Here is a 24840-nt window from a genome sequence, read left to right on the forward strand (position 1 = left end):
AAAAAATTTTGCCATTTATTTCTCAAAGTACTCATACCTAGAATATAAAAAGAATTCAAAAAATCAAAACCCCTCAAATTTAAAGACCCAATCTAAAAATGTGCATTTTAAGTGAGTAAACACTTCTCAGAGAAGAAGTACAAATGACCAATAAATGCATGAAAAGATGTTCAGCATTGCTGGCCATTAGAGAAGTGCAAATTAAAACAACACTCAGATTCCATTTCCAGAAAAAATGCCAATAACAAACGCTGGCAAGGCTTCAGAGAAAAAAAGAATTCTTCCTCATTGTTTTTGGGAAAAGGTAAAGTGGTATGGCCACTATTTAAATCAGCATGGATCTTCCTTAAAAAACTAAAAGTAGAAATTCCATTTCACTCACTTATTCTTTTAGCTATCTTTTCAATGGAGTTGTTAAGGTCATCATACTACAGTAATAAATGCATATCCATGTTTATAGCAGTGCAATTTATAATAGCTAAATCTTTGAAACAGCTATATGCCCATCAACAGATAAATGGATAAAGAAAACATGATAGGTATATAATCGTGTAGTACTCTGCCATTAAAGGTAAACGAGGCTTTATTTAAGGAAATGGATATACCTCAAGAATATAATCTTAAGTGAAATAAATTAGATACACATTATTTTTTTACCTGAGAAATCCAAAGTATAGATAAGGAGCAAAATAAAAGATAGATGTTAGGAATCAGACGTATTTTCAAATGAGAAGGGAAACAAAAAAGGAGGTGCAGGGAGGGAAGCAAGGGGAAAAGGATTTTAAAAAATATTGAAGAAGGGTCAGGGATTTACCACAGTGGCACAGCACCTGTCTGGCAAGTGTGAGGTTCTGAGAGTGAAGAAGAAATGGAGATAGAGCGTTCACAAATGCATAGGGGAAGGAGTTGGCGAGTGTAGGGATGGGAGGACACAGGAACAAAAAAGAGAATTAATAAGTGTTATGTACATGTACAACCCCCAGGAAAATGTAATCATTATATACTGCAGACATGCTAATAAAGCCCCACCTTTGAGAGCATGAATCTTGGGGAGACATCTAAATATAAACCATAACATGAGCCTTAATTCATAATTTAAAAAGTATCTCCACATTTGTATTTTAATTTTCTTTTTTGGACTTAATTTTTTTGTTGTTGTATTCTTCTGTATTTTAATCAGATTCATAAGGATCTTATCAATTTTCAGGTACTACATAAAGGCATGTTGGGGGTTTATTTATTATTTCTACCCTGTTTTATTTTTCCAGGTGATTTTCCACTTTTTATTTTTATTGATTTCTCCTTTGCTTTTTGTCAGTCTCTTAAAATTAGTGTTTATTTCTTGACTGTCTACATTTAGTCATAGTTTCTGTTCTTTATTTGCTTGTAATGTATCTTTCTTTATATTACAAGTGTGTCATCATTTTGAAATTAAATGTATTTTAAGCCAGGGATTTAGCTCAGTGGCATAAGTGCCTGCCTTGCAAGAGTGTGGTCATGAGTTCGATCCCTGCTACAAAAAAAAAAAAAAAAATTAAATGTATTTTGAGGTAACTACATATGTAATTTTGCTATATAATCTTTGAAATATAAAAATATAGATTCAATTTTAGGAAAAATGCAGATCAATGCCATATATCCTTTACCTTGTTTTCCCTAATGGTAACCTCTTGCAAAACTATAGTTTTACAGTTACATATCTAGGATATGAATGTTGATCTGTGTTGATAGAACAGATTAGTTGTATTGGCATGAAGATCTCTCCTGTTGGTCTTTTGTAGCAATACCTACCACCTTCCTATCTGTATATATCTGTGATCCCCAGCAAAAACTAACCTGTTTTTTTTAATCTCATGTACTATATTAACAAAATTACTTTTATTATTTCAAGAATATTATATAAATGGAATCATCCTTGTATTGACTTTTCTAAATCACTTAGCTTAAGTCCTTGAACACTTACCCAATTTTTTACAGTACAGCCCATTTTGATGGGTGCATGTTATTCCATTCTGTGGAAAAACCATGTGTAGTATGAAATTAAGAATCAACATTTTAGGGGGCCAGAGATATAGCACAGTGGCCCAAGGACCTACCTGGCAAGTGTGAGGTCATGAGTTCAACTCTTGGTACAAATAAAGGTCAAAATTTTAGAAAGTAGAAAGTTCTTAATGATTCTATCCACTCTTTTCAAAATTCTTTTTACAACATAATTTCAAAGTATTAAAAATACCTATTTCAAAATTACTTAGTTGAATATTTGAAATAAATATTTCAAAGTAATTTATTCCATCTAATCCTTAAGATGATACTTTGAGCTATAGAATACATTATCCACACTATTGATAAAGCAGTTTTGTGCCAAGAAATGTTGTACAACTTGGCTATGAATACATTCTGGTAGAGTTAGTATTTCTTTTTCTTCTAAGGTGCATAATCATGTTTACTGTGTACCTAGGCACAGTGTGAAATGTTTAATTGGGTTATCTTAATTCTTCCAGCAAACATGGTTGGGAATCACAAATAGTATCCCTGGTTCCACCAAGCACACAGAGGCTCAGAAAGTTTCTGTGATATAATTTTGGTACAAGGTGCATGTTGAGTTTAATTAAATGTTTCTCTGGCTCCAGAGCCCCAGTCTCCTAATCAGTGTCTAAAATTGCTGCAGTGAATATTTTCTACTATTTCATTATTATTTAAAGAGTTAAAGCATGAGAACAACTTATTTACAATTCGATATGTCTTGGTACACCCAGATGGGCTATTATAGTCTTGTCCCAGTATATCCTGTAAGCTGACTACCCTGTCTTCCCTCCCTCTTTTTTCATTTGACCGGTTGCTGTACCAGCCACGCATGCATTTGCCAGCCTCTGAGCTAAGCAGAGCTTGGCATGAACTTCGTGGAGGCATGCTGGTCACTGCAGGAAAGGGCTTATGATGTGACAGGCTATATGCTGGTGCTGGAATCAAGCTGGCAGTACTTTTGGGGGTGGGTAACGGGCAGAATTCTCCATAGGGTTCCCGTGGTACACTTGGCGAGGAGAAATGATGGTTACTCATTGCCCTGGCTGGGTCCTAGACTGCTTCATTTATGTACACCTCAGTTGACATATGACATACTAAGTCCTGCTGCTGTCACCTGCTGTTAGAAAGGCTGCCTCAGCAAGAAGCAAGAATCTAGGATGTGAAGTTTAAATTGGAAGGGGCTAAAATTTGATCCCTAATGTCTCCAACTCTTAGAATTGAGCTTGGCACAGCCTTCAGCCTGTGAAGTCCTCTTAACCCTTCCAATTCCTGGCTCCTCTTCTTATGGATGCTCATATGGCAGCACCAGAATTGTTTGTTGTGTTATCTCTGCACATTCAGTGCTGTTCTGTGTTCCTTTGAATCTGAATCATTTTTCATTTGCTCATTTGGCTGATTTGAATGATTTTTTTTTACTAAAGAGCTAGTTACTTTCAACATACAGGGCACTCAGATTGGAGTACACACAGTGCAATCAGTCTTCTGTATCTATCAGTTTGACATTCACAGCTTTAACCAACTGTGAATTAAAAGTATTTAAAAAAACTATACTTGTTCTGAGCATGTAGATCCTTTCTTGCTATTATCCCCTACATCATACAGCATAACAGCTCTTTATGTATCATTTACATTATATTGTATATTATACTACACTGTTTTGTATAAGGGACTTAAACACAGATTTTTGTTATTTGCAGAGTCCTGGAATCAATTCCCCATAAATAACGAGGGATGGTTGTATATACCTAAAGAGACTATTTTGTGCTTACAGTCCTACTATCAACTCCAAAAGTTACCTGTCCTAGTCACCCTTAGGGAACTTACCTGGTCCCATTGTATGAAACATCTTGTCCTCCCAGTTTTTAATAAATAAGATTACACTTTGAAAACCCACTGGAAAGGAAAGAGCTATGTTGCAGCGTTACCACAAACCCCCGCAGCTTTCCTAGTCATCTTGCTCGTGGCTTCTCTTGCTTTTTCCTTGCCCATTTCCTCAGTTCTCTTTTTTTCTCTTTCAAATTTCATTATAGCAAATTTCAAACATATGCATAACTATATTTAAGATGCATATATTCTTCAGTGGTTTATATTTTTATTTTGCAGATTGTCAATTCATGTTTTCAGTCTTATGTAGGAGTGTTTCACTTCTCACTGATTTGCATGAATGTTATGTATATAAATAGTGTAAACCTATTATCAACTTTGCACTACTTTGTTTTCTCCAAATTGCCTGTTAACTTTTTAATGATACATTTGATATACATTGACTTTTTTTGATAGAGTCTTGCTGTGTAGTTCATGCTGGCCTTGAATTTATTGCAGTCCTCCTGCCTCAACCTCCCAAGTGCTGGGATTACAGGCATGTACCACCATGCCCAGGTCTGGTTTTGAATTTTTATTGGTCTATTTGGTTGATTTCCAACCAATTTCAAACAATGGTAATTTCTTCCAGCGCTTTTATGCTTAAAGACTTCCCATTCTAATTTGAGATAGATAACCCAGTTTTTAAATAATTATTTTAAACATTTAATTTTTTAAAATATCAAAACCTAGTCTATGAGACATGGAAGCTAGTGAAATAGAACAGAGGACACATAAACTAACCCATACAACTACACCCACCTGATTCTGAATAAAGGAGCCAAAAATACAAAAAAGAGCCTCTTTAACAAATGGTGCATGGAAAATTGGACATTCGTATAGAAGACTGAAGCTAGATGTTTATCTCTCACCGTGTACAAAAATTAATTCAAAATGGATCAAAGACCTAGGTAAAAGACCTGAAACTTTGAAATTGCTAAAAGAAAATATAGGGGTAACAATTGAAGCTATACGCACTGGCAAAGATTTCCTGAATAGGATTCCAGTAACGGAAAATAATAGCAGGAATCAACAAATGGGATTACATCATATTTTAAAAATTCTGCACATCAAGGGAAACAACAGAATGAAGAGGCATTTGACATAATGGTAAAGTTTTTACCAGCTACTCTTTAAACAAAGGTTATCTAGAATATATAAATAACTAAAAAATTAACACTAAAAATAAAGATCCCGATCAATAAATGGGCAAATGAATTGTACAGACACTTCTTAAAAGACAAAATGTAAGTGATTAATATACACACATATATATATACACACACACACACACACACACATATATATATATATATATATATATATATATATATATGAAAAATGTTATTTTTAGCTGTTAAGGCAATGCAAATTAAAACTATATTGAGAATAAAAAAAACTACCTTGAGATTCCATCTCAGTCATAGTATCCATCATTAAGAACACACACAAAAAAATGCTAGTGATGATGCAAGGGAAAAAAGGAATACTTCTATACTGCTAATAGAAATATAAATGAATAGAGCCATATGGAAATTAAGTTCCTCAGAAAACTAAAACCAGAAGTACCATATAACCCAGTATGCTACTCCCTGGTATATATATGAAGGAATTAAAATCAGCATACTATAAGGATGTCTGCATATGCATATTTATTGTGGTACAATTCAAAATACCTATGATATGAAATCAGCCTAGGTGCCCATCAACAGAAGAGTGCTAGTGAAATGTGATGTATATATAGAATGGAGTATTATTCAGCCATAAAGAGTGAATTAGGTCATTTGCAAGAAAGTTGGTGGGTCTGGCGATGATCATGTTGAAGAAAACCCAGACTCAGAAAGACAAACATTGCATGTTTTTCCTAATCTGTGGAATCTCAAAAGATGAAAGAAAGTAGAAGGAAAAGAAAGTAGAAGGGAGACTATTATTAGATAAGAGGAAGGAAATAAGGAGAGGGAGGGGTGTAAGGGATGGTAATAGGGGAGATGAATATGAGCAAAATATATTACACACATTGAACCCCCCCCCCAAATGTGAAACTGAGGGTACAGAAGAGAAAAATGGTCAAAGTGGAAAAAATTCAGTACAAGGAAGTGGAGCTATAATTTATATTTTCCACTAGTCATTTGAGCCCTGCTGAATAACTGTTTCCCCAAGATTATCACTACTATAATTTTACCATAAATACATTCTTATCTCTACTAGGATTTATTTTGGGGGCTGCTTGTACTAGCTTATTGATCTCTGTGTTTGATTTTCATCAGTTTCATAGCTTGTGTTTGCAACCAGTTTTTACCAGTTTCACCAGCTTATACTTGCAACAGCTGGTAGGCCATATCCTCAGCCTAGTACTTCACCTACAAATTTTTTGTCTAGTCTCAGGTAGGTTTTTTTTTTTTTCCAAAATAAACATAAAATGCTTTCTCATGTTTTTTCCCAAAATCATACCAGGATTTTTACTGTAATTACAATAAACCTAAAACCAAGTTGACATTATAACAGTAACAAATGTCACCATCTAGGAAAAGATTTATTTCTCAATTTACTCACATTTTCTTTTATGTGCCTCAAGGGTACGTGTGTGTGTGTGTGTGTTTTCCACACATTTCTCACCAAGATCATTTCTGGATAGTTTGTAGATTATGATACCATTTAGTTATTATAGTTTTCAGAGTAGGTATTACTGAAAGATTTTGTGGGTTTTGTATGTTTGTTTTATATTTGGCCGCTATGTTTAACTCTCTTTTAATAGTTTTTCAGCTGTTTCTTTTGTATTATTTTGGAAATTAATCATGTCTACGCCCATATGGTAACTTTAGCTCCTTTTAAAAATTATTTTTTCTTTGTTTCAAGCCTGGTTGTATTAGCTGAAACTTTTTGAATAATGTTGAATAATGGTAGTATTGGCAGCAATCCTCATTTTGCTTTTGATTTTAATGGAAATGTTTGTAGTGTTCCATTTAATGGGAATTTTTCTAATGTTTCATATTAGTTGTTAGCTTAGGTGAGGATTATGGTTTATATCTAAATGTCCCCTAACAACCTGATAGGCTCATAGGGTGGGGCTTTGGGGGAGGTGATTGAACCTTGGGGGCATGATAATCATCAGTGGATTAGTCACTGATCAGTTTAGGGTTAAATGTGATGTTGAGAGGTAAAGTCTGGTCTGTGGAAGTGAGTCATTGGGATGTGGCCTGAAAGGGCTCCCTCCCTCCTGCCTTGATTGCTCTCTGCTTCAGTCTGCCATGGTTTGAACAGTTCTGCTCTGCCATGCTGCTCTGCTCTGGAGCCAGCTGACTATGGCTATAATTCTGAATCTGTGAGCCAAAATAAACCTTTTTTCCTTTAAATTGTGGGTATTTTAATGGCTAGTGTGTCTCAGCAATGAGAAAATAACTAATCAGATGTTATAATGTTTAGGAATTACCAAGTTCCTAAAAAGAAATCAAGAAAAAATCAGATAGTCTTGCATGTGGAAAAGCACTGGGTTTTACATACTATATCTGATTGGTATATCCCAGAGAATGTAGCCAGTGTTTTTTTTGGAACCTTTTGAGTGATTCATTTGTATTTTGGTCTTTGACCACTTCATGTGACTAAATTCATTTGGCTAAATTGTGGGACCCACTAAATGAATTTCCTCTAGATTCAGATTTGGCTTCCATATTATGAATTTGAAATTTAATTCTGCTATTACAATATTAATTTCTTTGTGATTCTTTTTTGTTGAAATTTCTATCATTCCAGATTGTTGTTTTTCCTTCTCAATATGTTTTATCTTAGTGGTTTTCTATACCTGTTTCACTGAGTCCAGTTTCATTGCATACTGTTGAGAATGCAGTTTTCTTAAATATTTCCTTTAGTTCATATTCTAACTGCAGACATTTGTGCCTTATCCAAGTCTTCAAAATGAGAAGATACGTTCTTGTGCCACCGGTGGTTTTCATAGGAACCATGCTATTTTGCTTTTTTTAAATGTCTGTGCAGATTTAAAGGAGAATTTGTTACTGGGCAAAAGCAGGATATGTGGACTGCCTTTCAGTACACTTATGTGGTATTGGTTAGAACCAGTTATCATCTCCACTTTGGCAGGCAGGTTGATGCACATAGATTCTAGCTTATTTCCTAGTGTGGAGCAGCTATTCATTCAGTGCATTCTGGTGAACTGCTATAGATTTATCTACTCCTACTATTATGCTTGAGGATACTCCGAGGAGATAAAGTACATGGTATCTTACAGTCTCCCACATGCATGGCTACTTGAGTTTTATTTGAGGAGACGCGTATTCCTAACATGCAGTGGGCCAGCATCAATCCTATGATATTCTACTTTTTTTTTTGGTTTTGGGGAACCTCTAGTTGGATATAGACTAGTTTTTGAGGTTGCCGATTTTCTTCGCTAGCATTAGCTGTATAGTTAAGGAATAGTTGTTCACTTTGCTGATTGTTAGATAAAGTTTTGGTGTATAAGCCACAGGACTGATGGTGTTGGAAAGATTTAGTGTCTTTCTGCCTTTCAATTTCTGGAAGCTGCTCAGTGATTAGGCATAAATTGTCTCTTCTTATTTTAGCATTAGCCTGATTATTATTGGGAATTTCTCCAAGATTAGGGCAATAATATGACTATTGGTCTTAAGCTTCCAGTTATTGGAGAATTTTATCTGTTTCTGTATCTTCACAAGTATTTCAGGGGTAAAATGGGAGAGACTGGGTTAGTGGTTGTTAGTCAAATGTTATTTTAAAGTAGAAACTGCATTGTTGGATTTAGAGCAGAACTTTTCAAAGTTTTACTATAAGAGGCCAGATAGCAAATTTTAGACCTAAAGGACCATGTCTTCTTTATGCTTGTATTGCTTAACTATTATAGCAAGAAATCAGCACAGAAATATGCAAAAAATGGGTGTGGCTGTACAGTATCCCAGTAACATTTTACTTAGCTAAACTGGAGGGCCAGATGCAAAGTTCTAGAGATGCCTGGTGGTGATAGTTGTACAACATTGTGAATATAATTAAGACCAATGAACTATAACACTTAAAGGCAGTTAAGATGGATAATTGTGTGTTCTTTATATTCTATCACATCAAAAAGCCAAACCTGGAGAATCATATTCGAATTTAAAGGAATTAGATCTAACACGTACAGTGAGGCAGAGATAGAGAGAGGGATAGAGGATGAAGGGGCAATTGCATAACAGGAAATTAACTTACATTGTTAATAAAACATAAAATAGTGGGAAAAATTGAGTACCTATATTTAAAGTAATACCTTACTCCAAGGGATTGTAAGGTTCTAGAAAGCTGCAGCTGTTCTGGTGACCTCATCCCATGGTCATTAGGGATGGAGATATATGAAGTTCATATTCACACTTCTTTTAAATGTAAGGATCAGAGTAGGGATTGTTTTTCTTCTCCTCTGCTTGGGAAATCTCAGCCACTGTCACAAGTGTTCATATCAGAGGTATCTTGAAAACCAGCCAGTAACTAGTGATGCTTTCTGCAGATGATCTTATTTCTCCCCAAGGCTGGAAAATCTGAGCTCTTAAGTTATTAAGCACAGCTTACTTAGTGGATAAAAGAGCAGCCCCTAACCAGAGTCAGCTATTTCTACAGGTTCCAGGTAAAGATAACCCCTTCCCTTCCATTAAAAAAACAATGCTGTCCTCCTGAGCCCAAGCTGTTTTTCTTTCAGTGATGTGCTAAGGATATGTACTCTACTTCCTACTTGTATTTTTGGAAATCCATGCTTGATCTGGGAAGAGCCTAAATTCCAACCAAGGTCTCCTAAATTCCAGGGCGTTGGGGATTGAGGGAGCAAGCCTCTAAGAATTTTGTTCTTGAGACAGAGTTAGTAATACAGGTTCATTATCCCTCTGAGCTAGAGGAATACGAAGATCTTAGGGCTATGGGCTATAGAAGGTGGAAGTTTGTGAGTCACAGCCCTATGACTAAGAGGAAACCGGAACTGCATGGGAGTGTCACTGGGATGAGTCTGAGAGTTTTTGGAACTTAGCCAGCAGGTTTGCTTACTCCCATCACACACACACACACACACACACACACATACACACACACACACACACACACAAATAAATTTTAGAATGTTTCAGAAGGGACAAATAGGGTTTATTAGTCACAGATCGGGATTATAGGTTGCACTTGAGAGGACTGTGGATGCTTAAAGCAGTGAGACCCATTACATTTTGGTACTGGGTACATTAATATTTTCTGAGGGGGTTAAAACCTAGGGATAAAAGTGCCCCCATCACCTCCCTAAAAAGGGCAATAGCCTGTTTACAGGCACAGGCAGGTTTTTCTGTTTGTTTTTTGGATAGATGATGTAAGCATTTTCTAGACTCAACCTGTTGTTTACTTTTTTTAATTGGGCCAATTTGTGTCTTTTAGGGAAGGATCTACTAGAGAAAGTATAAGTCTGGCCAAAGACTGTTGACATTGGGGCTGTCCTTATATCAAGGCCAGATTTGTACATACTCTTTTTTTGACTGAGCCAATTGATGGCCTTTTAGGGTCTGGTAGAAAAGAGCTATAAATCTAGCCCAAAAATGTTGGCATGGGACTGTCTTATATAACTTTGAGTAAGTACTGAAAGTTGTGGTCTTTTTACAAAGTATTATTTTTAATTGTCATTTTCTCGTCTCCTTTTTGCCTTTTATTTTTTTCTGTTCTACTTCAGGAGGTTCAGAGGTTCTCAGTCTGTTGAGTGAAAAAGGGTATAGTAATCACCTATAGAAGGCATTCTTGCCCTCTTCCCAGTTTGCATGGATCCCACCATGACAGTAGGCAGTAATTCTCAACTTTTTCCTCAATGTCTTGTGTTGTTTTTAAAGAGAGCTTCACAAGAGGTTGAGAGTGTCTTAGAGAAGCTGTCTTTTGGAGTCTCTGTGCTAGGATATCTTGAAGGAATAAATAAAGGAAAAGGGAACAGCAATTAAAGTTTTCCAAGCTTTGGGTTTTAGTCAGACTGGTTAGCAGCAGTGTGAATACCTACCACATGTACCAGCTTATCCTAATGTGTACAGTAAGGGTGGGGAAACTCATGGAGTCCCTGAGCAGTGCAGCTTGATTGGCAGTGAACTCTTCTTCCCCCAATCCACTCTGGGAAGAAAAGTGCAGAGCAAGCAGAGAACTTGCACACGTCCTCTTGAAGCCACAATACCCTCCACCCCTCAAGAAACCCTGAAACCTGAGCATTTTCATGTACACATGGAGGGAAGCAGATCTGTGATGCAAGTGAGATTATTTGGTCATGAGTATGTGATGATTTGGTCTGGAGAGTCTTTTGAAAAAGAAGGAGAGAGGGTGCTGAGAGCAGAGAGTGTATTGCTGGGTGGAGAGGGCATTGAAGCTTGGGGGTGAATGATGGGAATAAGGGAAGCCTGATGTGGCTATGGCATTGCCAGATTGATACTTTGTTGAGCAGGATATTAGGATAGTTCAGTAGCCATTCAGCTATCTCTCTTTCAGATACCATGTATTTCACTGTCAGAGTTTTAAACAGTATGACTTCCCTTGGGGAGCCTCATATCTTTAGGACTGCCTGAGGTTATAACATGATGGACACAGGTTGAGCTTGTGTCTTAATGTGTTGGAATGGTTTTACATCTTAGTACCTACTTAGTACCTACTTCCCTAGTACTCAACACATCACCTGCTCGGGATCCTGACATGTTCTCAACTGGGATCTGGTTCGGATCATATGAGTTACCAAAGGAGTAGCCCTTTGCCACCTTCACCTCAAATGTGGCTGCTTTTTGGCTTTGCTTTGGACTCAGTAGTGAAGATGGTACTTGTGAAATTGCCTCTGACCTGAACAACTTTTTTCTTTGTCCCATTGAGACAGGATTTCACTTTGTAACTCAGGCTGGCCTAGAACTCGCTTTGTAACCCTGGCTGGCTTTGAACTCACTATGATCCTCCTACCTCTACCTCTGGAGTGCTGGGATTACAGGCAGGCACCACCATACCTGGCCTATTATCTTTTATTTTAGGCAACTTTATTAAGATCCAGTTCTTGGCAAGGGAGAGAAATCCTTATATATGGATGCTGCAGATTTAAGGAGGAAAGGGACCAGGTACCTAAAAGACCCATAAGCAACAATTGTAAGCAACAATTCCACGAGACCAGTTATTATTTTATGTGAAATTCAGCTCATGTGTTATCTGTCAGCATCCTACCTTACACTTATATATGTTCTTTTGTTAATACTTAGAAAAGGGAGGAAACATACAGGTTGTTGACAGGGCCCTCTTACTCTTCCATATGCAACAGAATATACTTCCCTCCATATATATATATATATATATATATATATATATATATATATATATTCAACTTGTCTTCTACAAGTCTCCTGGAAGTTCTTGGAAGGTTTTCAGAGCAGGAACTGCTTTCATATTTTTCTTCCTCATGGGCTGCTCTGCTTTGAACATGCGTTTGGATGTGCATTATCTCTAGGTAAAAGAATGGCTAGAGATCAAGATAGATTTTCCCATCAGTGAAAAATACCAAGTACTAGTCATCAGAGGAATGAGAACTAATCATTTTCTGCCTCTTTTTATTTTGTTAGGCCACTCATTTTCTCATTTGTAAAATAAGACTATTAATAGTAACTACCTTCTTGCATAGTTGTGATAGTTAAGTGAGGTGGGCCTTGTAATTTCTTAGTGTGGAACTTGACATGTTATAAAGTTCTAAATACATGTCAATAATAATATATAGCATTATCCTTGCCTTGACAGTTTACTCACGTTGCACTTCATTATTATAATTTTGGAATAAAAATTTCTTTCATTCTGATAATTAGCATTTCAGAATGAAAAGTACTGTCACAGAAGTAGACTGTTAGCATTTGAACACATTCCAGATGGGAACCTTTGCCAACTTCCTGAATTTCACAGGGGAAAAATGGTCTGGAACCCTTGCAGTTGAATGACCTCGTTTGGTAACAATCAAGGAAGGTGAAAACCACTGGCTGCAAGAGGGAAATTTCATTGCCTCAGGCAAAGTGATCCAAACTGTTATACTTGACTTTATTATAAAATTTTCAAACATATAAAAAGTGAAGAGGAAAGTCCTTTGGACATATGCATGATCATCACTTTGATTCAGCGTTTGGTACACTTTCTCATGTGTGAATTTGACTTGCCAGGCATGAATCTCATTCCCTGACACATAACAAGCTTGTCCTATAGGACCTCACATAGACAGCAGAGAAGGTATACCCTCAACCGTGGGCTTTTATGTGAACAGCAAGCCAGTAGAAAGACCCTGGACTATGGAACATTGGAAATATTCTAGTGTACTTCTTATACAAATGGCAGAAAGTAAATCTCATCATTGTTTTGACTGCTATAATTTAGAATGAGGTCATGTGATTTCTTCATCTGTTCCTTTTCAAAATTGTTTTAATTTGCTTCTGTTTCTTTGGCCTTCTACACACAGTTTAGAGTGAATTTATATCTATGAAATACACTAATAGAATTTTGATCAGAATTGCTTTGGATTTATAGAAAATTACTGTCTGTTTGGTGACAATTGACATGTTTTTCTTCATGGAGCCCGTATTCTTACTAAACTTAAGCACAGGAGCTTATCCAAAGCCAAAAAGCTTACAGGAAATATTTGTGACATAGTAAGGACTGCTTTGTTTTGTCCTTCTTTTTTTCTTTAGTACATCCTTACATTATATAAAGTTTGCACCCATCTTAGGGAGTGGGTACACGTACATAACACAGTTTGATTCTATGTATTCCTTTTTTCCTTCCCACTCACCTCCCTCTTTTGTTGTCTAAATTCCCTTTCCCCGTTTTCACTTTTCTTATTTTTAGTTTATGACATAGAATGTTTGCATTCATTGTGGGAGTTTGGTACAAATACAAAACACATTTTAATTTTTTTTTAATTTCCTGTTCATCTCCCTCTTCCTTTTGCCCTCTTTCTGCTGCACCCATTCCCATTCATAAAAGATCTACCTCTTTGTTTACTTCTATCAGTGTTTTGTTTTGTTCTTTATTTGTATACGTTCTTACTCAAATGGGAGATACTATACAATATTTAAACTTGTTTCTCATTTATTTTGCTTAACATTATATTTTCTAGTATATCTATTTTCCTGAAAATGTCTCAGATTTACTCTTTTTCATGACCCAGGGATGACTAAGGTAGAAGAATTTTGCCCCCTGGATATGAGGGAGGAGGGTAGGGTGTGGGTTGATTAGTTTGTGTCTTAGTTACTTTTTACTCATCACTGAGACAAAATACCTGAAGCCCAAAGTTGGGAAAGGAAAGGTTTATTTCTTACAGTTTTTGGAGGTTTCAATCCACACTCAGTTAGCTCCAAGGCAGGCAGGCATGGCTGGGCCACAGTTCATGGCCACTGCAAACAGCAAAGCTGGAACCAGCAAGGAGAGAGACACACCTTCTTCCTGCCATTACATCACATCCTGGCTCCACCCCTTTGTGGAGCACTACACAATGAACGAATAACAAATGCACAGTTCAAACTCATGAGGCCTGGGGGACACAGACATAAACCATGACATTCCACCCCTGGCCCCCAGGACTCATGTAAATCCTTTATACAAAAGACATTTAGTCCACCTCCAAGAGTTGCCAAAGTCCTAAGTCAGCACTGCTGAACAGTACAAGTCCCAAGTCTCCTCCAAGATCTATGGCAAACTGTTAACTGTAAGTCCCTGTACAAAAGAAACAAGGTTAAACATTTCTGAAATGCAAAAGCACAAGATAAACGTTACCATTCCAAAAGTTACAAACAGGGGACTATAAAGCATTGGAAACAAAGCAAGTCCAACATCCAGCAGGGCTAACATTAAGTCCTAGAGTTCCAAGCTTAGCATCTGAAGCAATCTGGTTACAAGCTCCAAAGGCTTGGGTGATTCCACCCTCATGGCACTTCCAGGGATATCAGCTCGCGCAGCTTCTCTCTTAAATCCTCTCTGCTCGCTTTTTGCAGCTTTCCTTGTATCACCCACATTCCTGGCTTTTTTAAACTTTTGGGGTCTCCACTGCACCTTTCCCTTCCCCTTTACATCTTCACAAATTGCCCTCCCAGGGGCACACTGCTTGGCCTCCCAGGCCCTTTGCAAATGAGGTGGAAGCCGTCTTACCTTCAGAATTTGTGCATTTTCCTTGCACCTAAAATCAGCACCATGAGGATGCCACCAAGATTTACTGCTAGCTGGAGCAGTAGCCAGGATTTTCTTTCTCTTGCTGTAGGGGTCAGTTGCCTGGATCACAGAGCTCTGTTTACCTGATTGTGAAGAAAAGCTTTTCTGTGTTGCCGCCATTCTGGAAACTCATGTGGCCTCTGTCACCATTCTGGAACATGGCACTCTGCAGCCTTCATAAACATAAACCATGACAGTTTGCGTATCAAAGGGATGCTCCTGTATCCCCTCTGCTGCCTCTAAGACTGCCCCTCTGGGGAGGAATACTTTTCCCATAGTTTGAAGGGGTGTTTTATTTTATTTTGTTTTGTTATTAACAGTACAAAGGATCAAACCCAGGATCTCACACTTGTTAGGGAAGGCATCTACCATTGAGTTACACCCCTTTCCCAGAAAGGTTTTCTTTAAATGTGAGAAAAATCAAAATATACAGAAAATAAAACATATGCAGTTTATCAGCCAAGACTTTGAACTGGATAGAAGTAAGTTTATGAGTATCATTGAAGTTTGCCACTAAACTCCTAATTTTTGGTTGTAGTGATATAGGGGAACGAAACTGCCAGCCTACTAGATGTCTGGTACAAATTTGTGTTTTCTAAAATCGAAGAATGAATTTTAGGAACAACGGAGGTTAAGAGAAGAATGTATTTATTGAGAGAAAGCTTCTTTCTGAGAGAGACAGAAGTGGTCCTGAGTGGCTTGCCAAAGATTCTGTCTTTTCTAAGGACTTTTATAGAGTAAAACCATGAGGTAAGATGATCCAAGATGGGGGAAACATGGGAATTCACAAGTTGGTCACAAGGTGGAACAGAACCATGGTCGATCAATAAGATTAATTACTCAGGTAAAATTGATTAAATCAGGGACAAATAGGGAAGTGAGCATCATGTCAAACTAGCAAACAGAAATGCTTAAAAGAACAGTGACTTCCTGTATTGGGTTGGAATGGTAGCTCCAGGCTTCCTCAAGTGATCCATACCTGTTTAGAAAATAAATCCCTGACATTTTCTTAAGGTGAGATTGAGATTACACTTGTTTTGCCCTTGTCTTGAGATCTGGCCCACAGCGCAAAGTGTCTGTCTCCTTCAAAGTTGCAAGGCATCTCATTTTCTGCACTGGCTCCTTTGAGGGCCTAGCCCTGTCTGACTGCCTATAATATTTTTAACTTAACTGCATGTAACAATAGGCCACAGTATGTTGTTTTGCTTTCTCAAGATTTCTTTTTTATACTTTGAATTTTAAAAGTTTAGTTCTGTCATATATTTTTGTCCTTTCTCCCTCTCCCTCCTTTTCTTCCCTAGTTCTTTCTTCCTCCCCTCTCCTCCTTCCTCTCCTTCCTTTTCTGCCATCTCCCCCTTTCCTTCCTTATTCCTTTCCTTCTCTCTTACCTTTCCTCTTTCCCTATATTCATCTTGAAGCTTTAAGTTCTTCATTTGTTCAACAAACACTTCTGTGATGCCTAATATATACCATCTATTTTCCTAACCACTTTGCAAATATTAATGTCTTTTAACTATGGGTGCTGTTAATGGTTCCTATTGTACAGTGATGGAACTCACACAGGACTTTCTAGTAGTCCAGTATTCATTTCCAATAACCAATAGAAATCTTGGTAGTAGGCTAGAGGCAAGTATTAGTAAAAACGGAAGTTTTTGCCTGTAACTAGATGTTATGTCATGTTTCTAGATGTCCCCTTAACCCTCATACGATCGTAGGTGGGGCATTTTCAGGGGTGGTTGGACCTAGAATATGTGACACTGGGATTGATTTATGCTATGATAAGGATGTGAATACTACCTGACTGAAATATCCTGGATAAGATTAAGGGATAAAAAGACCTGTAGTATTTCCTTGTTGCTTTTGCTTTGTTGTGGGCACCGTGAACTGTTCTCTTATGTGATACCACCCTGCCTTGTCTGAAACTTCTAAAAACTGTGAGCTAAGTAAAACCTTTACCTATTTAACTTTGGGTGTTGGGTATTTTTTGTCTCAGCAATGAGAGAAAAGTAACCAAGACACGGGGTTCACTACTTCTTACTGATCTGTATTTTTGATCTGTATTCTGTTGTAGCTGTATAATTAGGACAATTTTGCCATAAACACATAAAGGGTTCTAATGCTTTCGTACATGACCTCTACTGTCTCATGGGTATCCTAGAATTTCTGCCTGTCATGCACATGTGTCTAATACACACACACACACACACACACACACACACCATAGAACACGTGCAATGTTCATGCCATGGATTTGAAACTAGGTACAGGTACACTGGCAAACACACAGGCCTGAAATTTGGTAGGCCCCTTGACATCTGATTCTGCCAGTTATATCTATGCTGTTATGGAAGTTACTTAATCACTTGAAGCTAGCTTTGTGAAATGAAGAAGATGATAATAAAAACTGTGAGGATTACTGCATATAGAAATGTTTAATACATGGTAGCTATTTTTGCAGGTATTAATATGCAAGATATGTTTATATTTTAAAGATACTTCATTCTTTGGCATGTGTATAGTTTATACTGAGTTTCAAGGACCCTGCACAAGGTTGTATTTATCTAAGAACTTAACTCATTTTGAATCTTGATGTTAGTTTTATCTCTTTTTTTTCTTTGGCCTTCTATGGGACCTTGGAATCAATTCCCTCATCCTTATCATGTAATTTTCAGGGTCCAAATGTCTAATCTTGTGCAAATACCAACATTCCTTTGAGGTCAGTGACAAAGTACAGCAGCAGAATCCAACATTACCTGGAGACTATCAGTGTGATTTTTCCTCTCTCATGGAAAGTCTATATGGTATGATATCACATAGGAGATCTTGGGACAGAGTTAGGCCAGATTCTGTGTGACCCCAGACCTAGAGTTCGTTCCTCGGAGTACAGGGTACCCCTTGAAAGATGCTCCTATTATTGTGTGGTAAGCTGACCCACCTGTCAGGTCTAGGTCCTAGTCAGGGAACCAAAGATGTCACATCTAGGGAACCAAAGATGTTGTCTTGGACAGCACTGCTCTGCTGTCCAAGGAGCCACTGGGATTGTAAACTCATCCCCAAATAAAAGAATTACAGGGACAAAATTTAATAACAGGAAAACACTTTATTTATAAAGAGAAAGAGGAAGGGAGACTAAAGGAGAAGATTGATAGCTATGCTGATAAAGATAAGAAAGAATCAGGGTATGTGTCTCTGGAAAGATGCAGGACCTGTGGGCCCTTTGTTCCCAGCTGCTTTTATGGGGGATGTGTGACCCTACCCCCTGCACCTGAAACTTCCCATTAGTGAATTGGCATCTGAGCAGCTCTGTCTAACCTCATTTGTTCTGGTGGTATATATGCAGATTCTTTTTATTTATTTGTCCTTAGCCTAACTTTTAAGGCCTTATCTTTGGAGTGGGCAGCTGGTTGGTAAGAGGGTTCCTTATTCATGGTTAGCTTAGAATTAGTAAAGAAGCTTGTGAATATCTGTTATATTCTGTAATGACCCTAGAGTGAATAATACAGTGACTCTAGAGTGAGTACACATGTGTATGTATATGTATATGTTAGTGCATAGATGTATATACTATGAGTATATACTGCCTTGAAGTTACTGTCCCCTTTATTCTTTTGGAGGTGGAGGTGGCTTATCATTTGTGTACTTGGTTTTCTCTCTATGTCCTGCCTATCAGCTCTTTTTCTTGTCTCTTGATATAAGTTGCAAGGCTACTTGGTGCCTTTCTTTATCTGTTTTTTTTTTTTTTTCTCTTTTTCTACCCATATCCTTGACTTGCTTTCCAGAGACATTTCTCTACTAATTTTTTTTAACCTCCTTCTACTCAGGATTAGCTAGAAGACCTAAGGAGGCTCCTATTCTATTTTCTAGTCTACAGACCCCTTATCCAGGTGGCCAGTGTGGCATAATAGTGGTATGTCTCCTTCTTTTTATGGACCAAGTCAAGTCCTATTAACCTCCACAACTGAAGTGCTCCATCCTGGTCAAAAAGACTTCTCCCCTTAAAGTGATCCCTTGAAAGCATTTTAGAACTGGGCTGCACAATGTGGGAAGAGGAGAAAGACCCTGAAACCAAAAGGAAGGACAAGGAGCATCTCTGAGTTTCCATTTGAAGCCATCTGGGAGACTGGTGGAAGAGAGGGAGACTCTGATGGCCCAGAGAAAGAGACAAGATTTTGAAGTCTGGAGTCAGATAATTATGGGTGTGAGTTCTGGCTACTGATATGTGACATTCACCTGGTTGCCTCACATCTCTGAACCTGGGTTGCTCATTGACAAAATGGGTAAAATCATTATACCTATCTCAGAAGGTTGCTGTAAAATTAAATAAGCGTTGGTAAAGCACTTCATTAGATACTTGCCTGGAATATATTCAGTGCACATTCTCACTGTTGAGGATTTGGTGACAAAGAACAGCAGGAAGAAACAGACTAAGAGAGATGAAAAAGTGTCTTGGGGCTTCTGAACTATTTTCTGGAATCTCCTTGTAATGTCTCTTCATCTTACAAACACTTTTGTGAGTTCTGAGAAAAGAGCCAGAGTTCTGGAAGGTCAGATAGACACTGAGACTCAGCTAATGTCTATATTGTCTTGTGGTATCTTTTTTTTTTTTTCTTTTAGGCTTTCTTTTTTTTTTTTTTTTTTTTTTTTGTCTTTTTTCTTTTTATCGGTACCAGGGATCGAACTCACGACTGCCTGCTTGCAAGGCAGGCGCTTATGCCGCTGAGCTAAATCCCCAGCCCTTTCTTTTAGGCTTTCTTTTCTTATTTTATTAGCTCCTGTTTACAATTCCTGCAGTTTATAGTCATTTTGGGGAGTGGTTATGTGTCCTTATTATAGCTTTTTTTTTTAACTCCCCTTCCCTCTCCTCCCCTGCCTTCCCCTCCTGCTTTTCCCCATCTCCTCTGGTTCTATAACCTTTTTCATACTTATTGATATTCTTTGTCTTAGCACATGTTCTGGTATATAATGTTTACATTGGCTGGAAATACTAAGACCCTATACATGGCACATCTTTATTCCCCTCATTTCCCCTTCCCGCGCCCCCTCCTTGTTTCCTTGTCCACTTCCCTATTGGATGTGATCTGTCTCCTTTCTATCCATCCTCTATTCTTTTTGTTTGTACTTTGCCTTACTCAAAATGCAATATCGTAATCATATTTAAGCTTGTATGTTTATTTCACTCAACATTATATTTTCCTACCAATGTTCCTAGTAATGCCTCAAATTTGTTATTTTTATAGCTGAGTAGTGTTCTGTTACATATAGATGTCACATTTTGTTTATCTAGTCATCTGTTGATGGGTATACAGGCTGCTTCCAGGATTTGACTATTATGAATTGTGCTGCTATAAACATTGATATGCAAGTGTTTCTTAAGAAGCATGTTGACTCAGTGATGTTTGTCCATGACCCATCAAATCAGCTTTTCATCAGGAGTAAAGACCATTTACCCAGAATGATGAAGAGAGCCACTTAAATCCTTCTTCTAAGCACTTACAATTAGGGTTTCTTGTTCAGTTAATTGTTCTTGACTTATGAAGGGTTTGCATTTTTAAAAGTCTGGTATTGGGACCAGGAAGCAATACCACTACTTGATGTAGAAGATTGGTGGTTTACTTTTTCATCATTGCCCTTTTTTTTCAATTTTGTTCTGTTCTACTTTGCTGTTAAGCTACAGGGCCCAATATGTAAAACAAATCAAAACCAACCTGGAGAACTGCCACATTTATCTTCCCCATCTACTGCCACAGTTCTTGAAGGCATTTCAAGACAGTAGGGAAACACAGCTTGCAAAGATTTGTAATTGACTTCATGATTTGTACCAGCCTTTCGTGTTCAGGTCTCTTATTTGGAGCTAAGTCTCAGCCATGACTATATAAACAGGTGGCCATGTTCTAATAGCCTTCTACTGTAAAAAGGAGTGTTGAGCTGCTGCATCTCCACTTTGCTATGCCATAGCAGTTGAAGCCATTGGTTTGAAGCTGCCTGAATGTTTAGGGAGCATAGAGCTCATGATGTAAGGAAGTATGATAAGTGTGTTCCATAAGTTTCTGAGGGATTCTGAGGTAGTAGTGGTACCCTTCAGAGCATTTTAGTTAACATAAAACATGCTGCTTTTAATTTATTTTGCATGTGCACAATCTTTAGGACTGTTTTACACAGAACTACTTATATACTTAGTCTTCTCCCAAATGACGTGGTTTAACCCTACACATTTTCTTCTCTGCATCAGAGTCTGAATGTGATGTGCCTTAATTTTCTTTCTACTGTAGGTTACAAATGCACATGTTGAATGGAGCTCTTCTGGCACTTCTGTTTCCTGTGGTAAATACCCGGCTGGTAAGTAGCCTCCTGTAGAAATTTTCCAGTAACATTCAGAAAAGTATCCGCTTACCCCTTTGTTATCCAGTGGCTGTCTTAATTCTTAGCTCATATGCATGTGTTTTGTGTATGTGTGTGAATACTGAGGTTTGGTGTAGTCCTGCTTAGATGTAGTGATGGTTGATGGGATATGAGTATTCTGTGGAACCGTGGGTCTCCAATAAGTATTTAAATCAGAGTAGAGGCAGACCAAAAAGGCCCAGAAAACAGGCAGAATTGTGGTACAAAGAAAGGGGACAGGAGCCTCACCCATTAAACAGACTTTCAGGTGTTCTAAGTGGCTCTTGTGTAGGCTCTGCCACATTGGTTATAATAATCTTCTAGGGAGCCTCAAAGCCTGTCCAGTCTGCCAAGGGCCCTGTTGGGGAAGAACTGGATTCCCTCCTTAATCAGCCAACCCCACCAGGAGGTGTGAATTACCCCCACCCTGAGGCTACCAACCAGAAAGTAACTATAGTAGGGGGCCAGGTGATAACTTGGTGTCAAGAGAAGTAGAACCCACAATGTTGGGGAGGTAGGACATTATCATCAGATTCCCACATGTAAGACTAGGCAGGGATTAGCAGGACACTTTTAAAAGCTCAGGGAAAGAAATCACCCTTAAAATCATTCTTCTTGGCTTTCACTTTCATGACTCAAATTTATCTCATACATAAAGATGGTAGTTTATCTCTTAATAATCTTTTTTGGATAGCATTTTATACTTCATAAGGCCTTTTTACATAATAGGTGTGGGAAATAGGGCAAATATTATTGCCTCTTATTTTACAGGGGAAGAAATGAATGTTTAGGGAGTTACATAAATTTTTAGTGGAAAAGTTTCAATCAGAGTCCAATCCTAAAACTATAGCTTTGCTTTGTTCTTCTTGAAGGATTTATTCATCTCTCCCCCACAGTTTTTCAAGTAAATCTTTGTAATACTTGTACTTTTCTAGATGCAGATTATACATAAGTCAAAGTTAAAAGCAAAAGCACTTATCTAAAGCTGTGATGGTGAATGTTTTAGAATTTTCAATTGTAAGAAATAGCCCATTGTAGTACGCATGCCATAGGTTCACCACCATTGATTTGAAGCAATGATTCTGAATCCTCACTATGCTCCAGGATCACCTAATGAAATTGATTTCATTGTTCTACAATGTAGACTTTATCAATGCCTCACATTCTATAAATACCCTTTATATATATCTATATATATATCTATATCTATATCTATATATCTATCTATCTATCTATATATATATATCTATATATCTATCTATATATATATATATATATATATATATATATATATATAAATTGTATTCCCTGCAATTATTTTCAATTGTTTGTCAATTGCAAATAAAATAAAAAGCGAACTGGTGGAAAATCAAAACTGGTACCCTCTCCTAACCTTGGAGGATTTAAGTTTGTGATCTGTGATAAAACATGGGCATCACATTTTGAGTAGTACCCCTAGGTGATTCTATCATGGAGCCAGAATTGAAAGCTACTGATTCTGTGCAGTAGACCATAGAAGTCACCTAGGTCCATATTAAAAACCAAAATTGGAGAGCAAGAATGTAGTTCAGTAGTAGAGCGCTTGCCTAGAATGCACAAGACCATACATTTGATTCTCAACACCATGAAACAAATAAAAGACTACTTTCACACACCACAGCATTGTTGCTTTAAGACTCAAGGATGTGGCACAGTGTTGGAGCAGAAGTTACTCCTTGACTATGAAGGTATCTTGCTAAGGCAGAAAAATGGATGTGCTGCTATCTTATCAGTATGCTTTCTTATTCTCATTTTTTTAGGAGATTGAATGGTCAGGCAATTAGACAAATACTTTCCACTTTTATTTTTTTATTCATTTATTTTTACTATTTTATTGTTTTGTACTGGGAATTGAACTCCGGACCTTGCACTTGCCAGGCAGGCACTGTGCCACTGAGCTACATCCCTGGCCTCACACTTTCCACTTTCAGCACCTCTCTCAGATTCCAGGAAGGGGAGGCATGTCGGTAAACCTCCCCCAAGACTAATAGAGCCAGAGATTGTGACTTTTCATTGCCTCTAGCCCACAACTCCGGCTCTACAGTCTTTGCCATCAGTTAAGGTGGATATATTCCACTAGACAGGCTAACTTCAGCCTTATTCCTACTAGCATCTTTTCCCCAGTGAAAACCAAATAGCATTATCCTTGTAGAGTCATTGAGCATAAGCAGAATTTGAGTCTAATTCTACAAAGATGAGAATAAGGACTCCAGAGGGCCCAGTCATGTACCCAAAATCATTAAGGAAGTTAGTGGTGAGGATTTCATTCAGTTGACATTGTTATACACACACACACACACACACACACACACACACACACACGTCTCACAAGGTCTGCTAATGTTTTCTTAGGCCCTTTATCAGATGCAAGGTACTGTGTTATCCCTAAAACCAAGACGCCAGATTGACTTCCTCTGAGTCTTCTCTCTTTGACTTTTTAATGACTCCTCTTGTTGCTTCTTTATATGTTCATTTCTCTTTGTGAACATGCTTATAGTATCTCTTTGTGTGGCCAAAGTTACTATTATCAGGATACTCATCAGACTGATTAGAGCCCATTCTAGTAGCCTGCCTTTAACTTAGTCCTTTCTTTGAAGGCCCTATCTCCAAATACACTCAATTTGGAGGTAGTAGAGGTTAGGATTTCAACATACAGATTGTTTTTGGAGGTAACATACACAAGTCAACCCATAGCACCTATACCACTCAATACACAGAATTTTGTCTCTCCCCCACATCTCCTACTTTTCTTGCCTTGCTCTTCTCCATCTCTTATTCCTATTTTCATTCCCTCTTGCATTCTCCCCCACTCATGTGCAATTTGATCTGTTCACACTAACAGCAGATACTTTCCAAATCAATATCAAGGCATAGCCAACTAGTTTATCCAGAATATTCAAGTAACTCCTTGTCTTAGATACTTTTTACTTGTCACTGAGACAAAATACCTGAAACCCAAGTTGGAAAAGGAAAGGTTTATTTCTTACACTTTTTGGAGGTTTCAGTCCACACTCAGTTGGCTCCAAGGCAGGCAGGCAGGCATGGCTGGGCTGCAGTTCATGGCAGCTGCAAACAGCAAGCCGGAACCAGGAAAGAGCAAGACACACTTTCTTCCTGCCATTACATCACATCCTGGCTCCACCCCTTTGTGGGTGACACCATCAATCCAAGCACTAGACAATGAATAACAAATTCAAACTCATGAGGCCTGGGGGGCCACAGACATAAACCATGACACTCCTTATCACTGAAGGTTTATAATGGGTTGTCTTTTAAAACTAGGTGTTCTAGTTACTCTGATATATCTTCATGCTCTTTTCTAATGAAGCT

General features: G+C 37.8%; 1 protein-coding gene across 11 annotated transcripts in view; it reads left to right on the plus strand.

Annotated features, from left to right (window-relative positions):
• The window catches only part of Tmem164 (transmembrane protein 164), a 156388-nt gene that overhangs the window by 74734 nt on the left and 56814 nt on the right, over positions 1 to 24840 (plus strand). For 10 of the 11 annotated variants that reach the window (XM_013150200.3, XM_013150201.3, XM_063246275.1 and 7 more), the window contains one exon: positions 21363 to 21429. The exons of the other annotated variant lie outside the window; for it this stretch is intronic. In XM_013150200.3, coding sequence (XP_013005654.1) covers positions 21370 to 21429 — 60 coding nt within the window. In that variant the 5' untranslated portion in view covers positions 21363 to 21369. The remainder of the gene's footprint in view (positions 1 to 21362; positions 21430 to 24840) is intronic. 11 annotated transcript variants of the gene reach the window in all.

Source organism: Cavia porcellus, unplaced genomic scaffold, assembly GCF_034190915.1.
Source record: "Cavia porcellus strain 051 isolate PalLab524CR breed Dunkin Hartley unplaced genomic scaffold, mCavPor4.1 scaffold_3, whole genome shotgun sequence".
In the NCBI taxonomy this organism is placed as follows: Eukaryota; Metazoa; Chordata; class Mammalia; order Rodentia; family Caviidae; genus Cavia; species Cavia porcellus.